Here is a 12,689-nt window from a genome sequence, read left to right on the forward strand (position 1 = left end):
TATGCATGAATATGTGTTGACATGCTTTGAATGTAATGTTATGAGAAGTATGTGCTATATAATATTATATATACATATGTGAAACTGAACTATGTGACTGCATGAGAAAGATATGAGCCATATGACATGATATATGTGAACATGAGAAAGCAAAGTATGAGATAAACTATGTGATCATAGTAAATATAATTATATTATTATATGATAAATGAAATAACTGGATAATATTGATCTATAGGATGAAGTGAAAATAGTACACTAACTAGGGATTTGAACATAAATGATAAGATGAACGTATAAGATAACTAGATGGGAAGATTCATAGGTTTAATAAAACTATAACACATGGGTTGAATGATAGAAATTTGTGAAGTTATATGAGAAGATTATAAGTGATATGAATTGAATTAAGTAACAGATTAGATTATATATTAGAATAATAGAAGTGAGATATGTTTATAAGTCTGCCCTAGATGAATACGAAATATAAGAGTGCTATATGATTTATATTAGGATAATCTTGATGATATATAGATAGATATAAATGAAATGAATGATTTATGAATACACAATTATGTGATGAAATGGTGAATTACCTGAACATGTGAATATATATGTTTAAGAGAAGGCATAAGATTAAGATATAGCATATACTTATAAGTATTGCTATTATAATGTTACATATGTTATGTATGTTAAAGGAATTATGTGATGGTATAAGAATGCTATGAAATATATATATATGTGAAACAAGTATAGGTTTATGAGATACTTATGACTATAAGCTACGTGAAAGTGTTCTAGGTGTTTTCGATATATTATATGAAGTATATGATCTTATGTGAACAGATATGATAAGTATGTTTATGAATAAAGGTGATTGGTGAGAAATGATAGAAATTATATGAAAACATGACATATGTGACATGTGAATTATATGGAAATGATCTACGTGCAAGTGAACTACGGGACTATGTGATCATGAAAAGAAGCTATGTGATACGTGATATGTGAAAGTGAATTACAAGTTTATGAATATTTGGAGAAATGATAGAAATTATATGAAAACATGACATATGTGACATGTGAATTATATGGAAATGATCTACGTGCAAGTGAACTACGGGACTATGTGATCATATGAAAGAAGCTATGTGATACGTGATATGTGAAAGTGAATTACAAGTTTAGTGAATATTTGAAATGAAATAAATGATAAAAATGAAATAAATGATAACGCCCATGTTATGTGTCATGAGAGCTAGGTAGTTGACATGCCAAGAGTCGAGGGTCTATTCGGTTCTTTAGGACATATGTATTCTTTGGAACATGTGTGAAGTCTCGAAAGACACATACTTGATCCCTAGCATATGTATATGATTCTTAAGGAATTCTACGTGGTCCTTATGGACATCATTATATGGCACTACGGTGCAATTCTACGGGCACTTCGGTGCAATTCTACGGGCACTTCGGTGCAATTCTACGGGGCACTTCGGTGCATTTATACGAGCTGTGTGACAGCATAGTGCACAACCTCTATAGACTCACATATCGATAGTTCTCACATATATACATGGGCTAATCCAGAATATGAACAAATATAAGTTAGTGGTATGATAAATGCTATAGAAATGATATGATGTGGTGTGTATAGTGTTTGATTGAAATAGTATGTGATTATATGATAAACTGTTAATGATGAACTATGTGTATGCATGTATTTACTGCAATTAATCTGATGATTTTATACGATATGAAAAATGCATGAAGTTGCTGTAACATGATAACAGAACATGCATGTATCAATATAGGTTTTAAAGTGCATTAAGTTGTTATGCCTCACTAAGTCTCGACTTAGCGTGTGATTGTTTCACACGTAGGTTTCGAGAAGAGTAAGGAGTGATGCGGAGCAAGACAGGTCAGTTTTCCTTACCAAAAGATCAGATCAGAAATATTTGACAAAGTATGTTTTGGTTATTATAAGTGTTGGCATGTAATAAGTCATTAAGTACGAGCACTCTGATAAAGTCTGTATTTTGTTTTAAATAAAGTTTAAATTCCCGGGATTTTTCTTAAGAGTCAAGGTTTGAAAAGTCAATGTGACACTTCGGACTCGTATCCGGGTCGGATACGGGTTGGGGGTGTTACAAAATGAGTTTAGGTTTTTTTTGTATTTTCTTTATATTTTTTCTGTAAATTATATTTCTATTGTTATATTTTCATTTATCAATCTTTAGAGTTTCAGGAATTCTTTCAAACATTCTAAATTTTGTTTGATAATCGGGACCTCAAAAGATAATATTAAATCTATTTAACCTTAAATCATATGTAAGATCAAAGAAGGGACTCACCCTCTCCCTCAATCTCTCTCAAACGACTATTCATTATCCACTTCGTTTGTTTTTTATTTTTTTTTTCTTTCACATGTTGATTGTCTTCGATTTTCATTCAAATCAGAAGAATAAAATCATCATAAATTATTACAATCTCATTTCTCATGTCATAATCTCATATGGTCTTCACCTGAGCATCTTATCTATTTTAAAGGCAACAGTAGTGTGTTTCGTCTACTACATAAAATATCGTAAAAGTAAGATCACTAATCGTTCTGAACTACATAAACAATTTATGTCTTATTTTATTTATGTTTACTCTTTCAATATCTTCTCCGATTATAATTGACCAAAAGCACTATCTCAACAGAACTACACCAGCAGTTAACAATCTGCAGCTAGATTTTGCAACAATATTTGACACTTATTTTTCCGGTATTTGAAATCACAGGGAATTGAATTTGGATAATCACAGCTAAAAGTCTCACAACTCGACCAACAAATTGTGCGGCTGATGGCAAGTTTGACACTTTATGTGCAATATCATTACAAAACCGTTCATCCAAGTAACCCCAGAAAACGAAATTTTGACAGGTTTTCCAGAAGCAGTGTAAAATCAATTATTTGATAATACATGTGGAGTATTAGGTAAGAAGTCCATAGAAATTTGTTTCAATCCCCAATTTGGTTAAAAGATAATCTCATAAAATATGACTTAAACGTGAGAATTGATATATAAATTAGGGTAAATTTTATATTTAGTCGTTCAACTATCACTTTGGTTCCATTTTGATCAACTCAATTGTTTTTTTAAATCATACATAATGTTTTGATTTCGTTTTTGTCAACCTTCATTAAAAAATAAATAAAACTACTGACGTGACATTACCTTATGGTAACATGTCGGTACCACCGTTAATTTTTTAACGACTGATGACCAAAACGGAACTTTATGTATGATTTTGAAAGAAAAAAATAATAGTTTAGTGACAACATGGAATCAAAGTGATGATTGAGTGACTAAATATGTAGTTTTCTATAAATTATAAAAAATATAATTTTTTGAAATTAATATTTGAGATCACCATGGCTAGTTAAAACTAGCAAGCAACAGCGGCAAGAAGATGGGCATTGGATTTGACTTGTTAGAGCTTTACAAATTGTCATATTTCAAGAGTCAATATATTTGCTTGTCATATTAATTAATTGATTGATTTTAAAGCTATTAATCTATCGATAATGTCATAATCAAAGTCACCACTCAATACCTTTTCATAGGCTTTGAAGAAAATGCAAAATAAAAGAGTTTAATTGCATCCTACGTACTCAAACTATGATCTTTTTTCTAAATTGATCCTTAAACTTAAATATTTCAAAATTATCCCTAAACTATGATAATCATCTTAATTTGTCCTCAAACTTTGAACATTTATTTCATCCCCAACTATCTCATTCATTCTAAATTAGTCCTTAAACTTTTCAACATTTCAATTTCATCCCAAACTATATGTATATACTAATCGCATTACATTTATTAAAATCTTTAGGCCAAGTATATTATTATGTTTGGAAAAATACGTTTAAGTAAACTATGGTTAAAACTAATTATATTTGGATGAATTTAGGGATAAAATTGAAAGATTTAAAAGTTTGGGAGCCAATTTAGAATGAGGGTCATAGTTTGAGGATGAAATTAAAATATTAAAAGCTTGGGGATTAATTTAGAATGAGAATCATAGTTTGAGGACATATGATGCAAGTAACTCAAATTAAAATCTATTCATTTGTAGGGTTGGGTTTAATTTTGATTTAATTTTATTTAATTCAGTTTAGATATAATTATGTTAATTGAATTATATTTTTATTTAATTTATAAAAACTTTAAAATGAACTAATTAAACTCATAAAATTTGATTTGATTTTATTTGATTATCTTTATGCTCGATTTTGTTTCAGCTTGATTTAAAAATTAAAAAAAATAATCATAAGTTTTAAAATAAATATATTCGAATTGAACTATTATCCTCCTTACTTTACCATATAATTCTCACTCTATTTTATCATTTCTTTATATAAAATAATATATATTTCACGAATGGACTGAATTAAATCTATTTTTTACTTTATCATTTTTTAAGTATACTTAAGTTTCTTCCAAGGAAAAAATATCATTTTAAATTTTTTAATACTTAGTTTCCTAATTGTGTGTAACTATTTTAATTTTTATTTAATAAAAAATTCTAATAAAAATATTGAAGAAAACAAGTAGATAATTACATAATTTAATTTTGTAAATATTAAGCTAATTTACTTACCAAAAAAATATATTTTAAATAAAATTTCCTTATTTTTCTTAAAAATAAAATATTCAAACTATTATATAAGTTTTATCTAAAAAATAGTTAAAACAATATAAAATACTATATTAATATGTTTAGAATTTGAAATATGAAATGAGCTCAAAAATCAAAATTCAAACTAGTTTAGTTTATGTTTATAATTTGATAAACCACTTTTTTGGCCACTCAACTTTTCTCATATTTCTGATTTGGTCACTCAACTTAAAAAATTCATCTCCGTCACTAAAATTTCGAATTTCACTCATTTTAGGTACTCGATCAAGTCTTCAGTAATATTTTTTTTTGATAAATCTATCCAAAAAGTCCTAAAGTTTTCTTTTCAAACCCTAATTTCTAATTTCCTTCTAATTTATTGATGTTGGATTATTTTCTTCTACATCTAAATGATGGGGAGAGGAGAAAAGCAACATGTATCGATCTATATTGATTAGATGGTAGACATTACAAATAAAACTAAGATAAGGTCAAAGTTTTGATTTGATTTTTGTCAGTTTCGATGAAAATCACATTGAGAATAAGAAAGAGGGAAGAAATGGGAACATTTTGGTACTAATTTCATGGCAAACGACTATCGAAGGCGATGGAAAAGGATTCCGACCATGGGGAAGAAGAATTTTAAAATTTTAAGAACATTTTAGAAACAAAAAAGGCCTAATACACGGTGTTTGTGTGTTGGTGTTTGGCACTTAAAGGCTGAGTAACTAAAATGAGCAAAGTTTAAAAGTTTAGGAATGAAATTGAAATTTCTAAAATTTGAGTGAACAAAACAAAAAATATCGTCAAAGTTAAATGACCAGAAAAGTAGTTTTCTCTTATAAATTTCTATGATATCAAAATTCAAAGAACCAGTCTGCAAGTCATCGCAAAGACAATATTAGGAGGGTAATAATCATATAACAATGACGATACTTTATCAAAATTCAAAGAACCAGTCTGCAAGTGATCGCAATGACAACATTATGGAGGATAATAAGCATATAAAAAGATTGGCATAACCTTAAAATTAACTCAACGATCGTCAGAATAATCATTTGATTTATACTTTAAAGTATTTACCTATAATGTCTTATTTTAAATAAAAAAAGTTTCATAATATTGATTAAATAATTACTTTGACCATTAATTTTATTTTTAGAGCAATTTAGCCCCTAACATTTTATTTATTGTAAACGGCCACCTATTTGAATCATTAATCGTTTGTTAACTAATGATTTCCATTCATTGAGAGATTTTTTGCCCCAAAATAACTACTCTAATAAAAGTCGGGAACTATTATGCCTAAAATAATCTAAACGATTCATAAATTATAATTCGAAAAATAATTAACATGTTAGAATTGTATCACACTATAAGTTTGTACTATCATCTATTAGCAATTTCCTTTTTTTTTTCCTTTTTTTTGTTACACAAATTTTAGAAATTTCTTTGCCCACTATTGGTATTAAAAAAACCAAAATTTGAATCATAAGTATTGTTTTAAAGAATGTAATGTTTTATTTTATTAAAAATAAATAAAACTATTTTTAGTATTATGATGATTTTTTTTTTTGGATAATTCAATCTATTCATCCAAAAGAAAGCAGCAAGCTGCTACAAAGTACATATTACAAATTGTTATATGAGTCTCCAATCACTACAAAGCTGTATATTTACCCTATCCAATCTATTCATATCATGCCTATACAACTTAATTCTAACAGCCCCTTTTATAATATTTACAATAGCATCTGTCGAACGCGACAATCCCCTAAAAACACGATAGTTGCGTTCTTCCCAAATGAAATAGACAAATCCAATCCATGCTAGTTTCAGAACGTGAACTAGCATGGACTTACCCTTCCAATTGCTAGTCATCCAGCAAATAAGATCATCCCAGCTTAATCCTTGATGCTGCAGCCTACACACGTGCAAAATAGAATCCCAGACTGCTCTCGAGTAAGAGCATTCCAAGAATAAATGGTTCCTGGACTCCAAACCAGTCCCACACAACCCACAAGCAAGGTCAGTCACCACTCCAAACCGAGCAAGTCTGTCATTGGTTGGCAGCCTATCAAGGATTGCCATCCATGTGATCAGAGAAATTTTGGGACATGAGCAGGAAACCAAATAAGACGATGCCATTCCACTCAATTCTTTCTTCCGGATTCTATCCCACTCCCATCGACCCCTGACCTGTGTCCAGCTTACAGGATCTGGGAACATAACCATGACCTCTTCACGCAATTTAATCAATTTCCTAAGTATCCAGCTGAAATGGGATTTATTCCCCACACTCCAATAGTCCTCATGCTTTAAACAATAGGCCTTAATCCAGGCAATCCACAAAGAGCCTGCATCAACAAGAATGTTCTTAACTAGCAACAAACAGCATGTCTTGTTCCAATCAGCCAGACTCAATAGCCCTAAGCCTCCTTCAGATCTAGGTGAACAGATTTGATTCCAACCAACCCTAGCCCGCCTAACTGAGACATCATTACCTTTCCAAAAGAAACGCATGCACAACTTTTCAATGTCCCGAATCACTCCTTTTGGTAGGACAAGTTGCTTGCTCCAGTAGCTAAAGATACTGAACAAGACTATTTTAATTAGCTGCAGCCTTCCACCAAAACTTAATTTCCTACTTGACCATTGCCTCAACTTCTCCTTAATTCTCACCACAAGTGCAATACAATCTTTCCCCGTGAGCTTACGAGTTACAAGGGGCACCCCCAGATATCTAACAGGGAGTTGACTAATACGGAAGCCAGTTGCACACTGAATCTGCTCTAAATCACCACCATTCAATCTGCAAGTATAAATCTTAGTCTTAGAAGCATTTAACCTTAGTCCAGACATCTCATAAAATTTATCTAGGACACTTACAACACTCAACACAAAATCCATAGATCCATAACAAAACAGCAGTAAATCATCAGCAAAGCATAGATGGGTGAGAGAAATTCTTTTGCACCTAGGATGGTATTTGAAAATTCCATTTCTAGCTGCAACATCTAGCAAACAGGAAAGCACATTCATAACCATAACAAAAAGGTAAGGAGACAGTGGGTCATCTTGCCTAACCCCCTTGCACCTCTGAAATACCCCATTAAACTATCATTCAAAGTAATTGAGTAGTTTAAGGTTGTTACACAAGCTTTAATCCAATCACAAAATAAAGCAGGCAGACCAATAGCTTCAAGAACATTAAGCATAAAACCCCAATTAATCGAATCGAATGCTTTCTGCAGATCAATATTGATTGCACACCTAGGGAAAGATTTTTCCTAGAATATCCTTTAATAATCTCCTGAGCTAATAAAGTGTTATCAGTAATGCTTCTGCCCTTTACAAAAGCTGACTGACTAACTAAGATCATGTCAGGGAAGTACTGGGCAAGTCTAGTGACCAAGATCCTAGTAATAGTCTTATAGACAACAGAGCAGCAGGATATGGGCCTAAAATCACTTGCCTTACAAGCATTCAATGATTTTGGCACAAGGATAATGGTTGTTGCATTAAAAGCTGGTAAGAGGTAAGAAGAATGAAAGAAATACCTCACAACACTTAGGAAGTCATTACCAACAATTCCCCAAGCAGTCTTGAAAAACCAGGAGGTATATCCATCAGGCCAGGGCTTTTATCTTTTCCTTGTCTGAACAAGGCTTCTTTAATTTCCATGTCTGTAATCTCCCCCACAAGGACTCTGACATCTCCAGCAGGCAAGGAATAATTCAGAAGGTCCCCCAACCCTTCAATCTGACATCCTTAAACCAAGGGGTCAGCTACTCCAATAAGTTTGCTATAAACCAGTGCAACTTGGCTTTCTGCCTATAAAATTCCAATTTAGCAATTTCCAGACTAACCAGATCAGACTGGATTCTTCTTTCCTCTTCAATTCCACACTGATTTGCCCTAGCTAGGTTAGAAATCTGAACATGCTCCAGTTTAGCCCTCTAGCTATTACCCTAGCAGAAATGTCAGAATAATGCTGCTTGTTCAACTCCTTTAATACTAGTTTCAGTCTCTTTAACTTGCTAAACAACACTTGCAAAGCATTACCCCCACTATTTCCCAACCAAGAATCCCTCACACTGCTCAAATAATTCACATTTGCAGTCCAACAATTGAAGAACTTGAAGGGCTTTGGCCTGTTGGCCTGAATACCCTATTGTGTCCAAAGAATTCCAAGGCAATGGTCTGATACACCAGGAGCCTTATATTCTGCAAAGAATCTGGAAATTCCAACAACCACTGAGCATTAATCATGATCCTATCCAATTTCCTGGCCATGTATGACCCTCCTACTTATTTGACCATTTAAAAGTAGGGCCCACAAAAGGGTGGTCTTGCAACTCCAAGTCAACTATGCACCCCTGAAACTCCTCCATTTCAAGTGAGACATCTAAACCTAAAACAGAATAATATGAGCTTTCCTGGGCCTTAACAATGACATTGAAGTCACCTCTAATCACCCAAGGAATAGAACCAATCTCACTCTCCAAAGTTCTCAAATGCTCCCAAAGATCTCTCCTCTGCTGGCTGTTATTACTCCCATATACTGCAGTAATAAAAACCCTGTGACCAACCACATCTCCTATAATGGAAAGGGCTTGATCACAGCCCCTTAACACTAAAAATGACAAACTTCTCTTCCACATGATCCATAATCTGCCACCATCAATGTACTCATAATTTGCAGCATTATGCCACTCATCAGTAATGCCTGAAAACAACTTAGACTTATTTGTGCTTCTGACTCTGGTTTCCATAAAACAAGCCACATCAACTCCAATATTCTCTAACCTCTTCACCACCTTTCCTTGCTTAAGGGTATTGTTGATACCCCTTACATTCCAAAAAGAGTAAATTATGAAGCATGGTTAGGAAGAGCTCCACTTCCAGCAACCTTCTCAATCATATCCTTTTTCTTAGCTTTGATCTCATTAAGAAGCAAGGTAACACCCAAAGCAGCAGCTCTAGGCTTCCTAGTGCCTTCTAACCCTCTCACTTCAGTCAATTGTTCCAATTTACTGGTAGAACCATAATTATCTTTCTTCTTCCCCTTAGACTTCTTCTTGTTCAATGAGTCCTGTAAGGAGCGAAACTCACCACCATATTGATTAAGGGATGTTTTTGGTTTATACATCCTCACCACACCAGCATTAGCTACCTGCTCTACCCCTTTAACATCAACCTTAACAGGAGCAGCCATTTCTTTGGAAATATATTCACTGCATTCTTGCAAGGCCTCCATAGTCAGCTCCTCCGCAGTGCCTACCTGTAGCTCCAGTCCCTTAGTACTTCCCTCAGTGATAGCTGCAGCAGGGCAACCAGAAGAAATAACCTGACCCAAATCAGACCCCTCAGTGCTCTCTAACTGTTTCTCCTTATCATTGATTATAGAGGAGTCATTAACAACTTTCCTCCTCCACACTTGAGTTTCCTTACACTTTAAAGGAGCTTGATTCTCAGTACAAGCACTAAGATGGTGCCCAAAAATCCTACAGTGAGAGCAGATCTTAGGCAACCAAGGCACATACACACGAATCCTAACAATAGAACCATCACTTAAAGCCACATTTATAGCCTCAGGAATTACTGCAGCAATCCCTATTTCCACCCAAACTTTAGCATATTCAAGTCTTTCCTTAGTTGCAGTAATGGAGTCCATGTAGAGAGGACGACCCACATCACTCGCAATATAACTGAGTCCAACCCTGGAGTAGAGCTCTAAAGGCACGTTAACATTTGCACCAAATAGGAATACTTCTAAGGTCTAAATCAAGCTTTTGCAGGTTGGCTCCCACTTCCTCAGCAACAGTGGTTTATTTTGAACATGCCAAGGCCCGTTATCAAGCACCCAGTCTCTAATAGGCGCATCCGAAAAGGAAAACACATAGAGATTAGGGCTAGCCAAGCTTACCTTAACCGTCGAATTCTTCCCCCAAAGTATTCCAATTATTCTCTGCATTGAACCAAAATTGGGGGCCGCTCCGATGAATTAACCCACCACCGCATGACTCCACTCTGCAATTCCTTCTTCAATCACGGCGGCTGGAGGTTTAACAATAGAGATCCCCTTCGTAATCTCAGGCAGGAAGTAGTTTAGGGATTGATCAGACATTCCCCCAAACAGCTTCCTCCAATCCAAATTTGAAGCTGTAGCATCCATAGAACCCACTGATGCCAAACCAAAAATAGCTAGAAACGCAAGAAGAGGAAAGAAAATCAGCAACGACGGAGCAATCTGGGAGATCTATTAGTCCTGCTAACGTACGCCCAGAGAGAATCCATTTTTTAATTTTATTATTATATGATGATATAATGTAATATTTATTAAGAATTTTTATTAGTCATTGACAATATACATACATCTTATAAATATGATTACTCGAATTCAAATTTTTTTAAAAAAATAATATTCCTTTTAGTACTAAATTAATTTAATAAATTTAATAAAATATGTCACGTATATACGCTTATAATAATAAGTGAAGCACTGCAATTACACGGCATTTGGGATTTTCTGTTTTTGAAAATTAATTAAACCCTAAATTTCTAGAACGATGCAGTGTTTGTGGCCACTTTCAATTCGAGAAGTCGTTTTAAAGTGACATTATCGATGATTATAGCTTCCTAGAAAGTCTCGTAGTTGCAATGATCTAGAATGCTGCTAATTTCCTTTTAATAATTATTATATACAATTTTATATCTTCACCTGATAATTTATATTTGTATTTATTTAATTTATTAACAGTTTAATAAATTTTAAATTTATAATCTTCATGTTATTTGTATATTATTTTATTATATATATATATATATATATCATGATTTAATTATTTTTATTATAAGATTCATATCAAATCTAAAATTATTAAATATAATTTTCATATAGGAGAGTTTATAATGAAAAAACATAATTCTCTAGAAACCCTAATAATAATAATAAATATGATTATGATAAAAGGGTTTAAACTTTTTTTTAATATTAATCAATATTAAAATAACATCCCTTACTATTATACTATAAGCTTGATTAGCTTATATATAAACGCTATCCTCGTCCCTTTTCTATAGGCTTTTAATTAAGGTTAAATTATTCATATGATTATTTAATTATTGTCCATTTTTATTTTGATCACCGACTCCAAAATTTTGTCAATAAGATCACTTAATTATTTAAGTGTGTTAATCAAGTCATTTGTCATTAACATTTAACTAATGAGGTGACGTGGCTGTTGAATAACAAAGCACACGATGTGTATCGAAGACGCACAATTACATAACCACCAACTAGGCGGTAATAACGACACACATGCATTAGTCTTATGTTCAATTACTCAATAAATACATATTTAAAATATTATATTTAAATGCTTGATGCAGTTATGTGAGGCAGTTCCTTTTATGGTTGCAGTTGACCCGTTGTGGAGCAAGGTCTGGTATCTTCTTCTGGAAGTTGTGTTGGTGCGTTTTGGTTTCATTCCTAGCTAGTTCGAGTAGCGCCTGAGTTAAATCCCAGACGAAGACGTTGGGAGAGCTAGCCTTTGTTGTAGGCTAGCAATGGCATCGTTTTGAGAACAAACCGTAATTATATTTGTTGTTTCACACCAATATACACTCTTTTTCCTCAACTTAGGTTTAAGAATATTTTTTTAACGAGACTTTTGATGTGTCATGCTTTTTACCCTGATTATAATACAAAGTATGTCTTATTATCAGAAAAAATAAATAAACGCTTGCAAACTCATTATCTAAACAATATGGACTAATACATGTGCATCGCCGCTCGACCCTACTCAAGCTTGTACTTGTACATACAATTACATGTTTTCGACATGTATCGTGCACATATATTTTTTTAGATAAAATTTATATAATTTTCTTTCATATTTTACCTATATTTTTTCTTTCATTTTAGTTCAACTAAATTTTTTTTGATCCATTTGTGCCACGTAAACGGAAGGCGCTTCTTGCAAAAAAAAAAAAAAGTGTCTCCTGGAAAGCGACT

General features: G+C 32.8%; 1 protein-coding gene across 1 annotated transcript; it reads right to left on the reverse strand.

Moving 5' to 3' along the window:
- Nucleotides 1-5,533: 5,533 nt before the first annotated feature.
- On the reverse strand, nucleotides 5,534-8,965 carry LOC120174679. Its single transcript, XM_039181453.1, has 5 exons — nucleotides 8,880-8,965; nucleotides 8,640-8,766; nucleotides 8,255-8,431; nucleotides 6,416-7,768; nucleotides 5,534-5,629 (listed from the first exon to the last, which is right to left on the reverse strand). Exons 1-5 carry the CDS (start codon nucleotides 8,963-8,965, stop codon nucleotides 5,534-5,536), a joined length of 1,839 nt encoding a protein of 612 aa, XP_039037384.1.
- Between the last annotated feature and the right edge of the window lie 3,724 nt (nucleotides 8,966-12,689).

This window comes from Hibiscus syriacus, unplaced genomic scaffold (genome assembly GCF_006381635.1).
Source record: "Hibiscus syriacus cultivar Baekdansim isolate YM2019G1 unplaced genomic scaffold, ASM638163v2 tig00112114_pilon, whole genome shotgun sequence".
Classification (NCBI taxonomy): domain Eukaryota; kingdom Viridiplantae; phylum Streptophyta; class Magnoliopsida; order Malvales; family Malvaceae; genus Hibiscus; species Hibiscus syriacus.

What these genes read in the sequence shown, in the direction of transcription:
- LOC120174679 (XM_039181453.1), bottom strand. Translation starts at nt 8,965, where the DNA reads ATGGCCAGGAAATTGGATAGGATCATGATTAATGCTCAGTGGTTGTTG. An exon ending in ATTCTGACATTTCTGCTAGG is followed by an intron (nt 8,432 to 8,639) that starts GTAATAGCTAGA and finishes TAAGGATGTCAG; the next exon opens with ATTGAAGGGTTGGGGGACCT. An exon ending in GACTGCTTGGGGAATTGTTG is followed by an intron (nt 7,769 to 8,254) that starts GTAATGACTTCC and finishes GGGGTATTTCAG; the next exon opens with AGGTGCAAGGGGGTTAGGCA.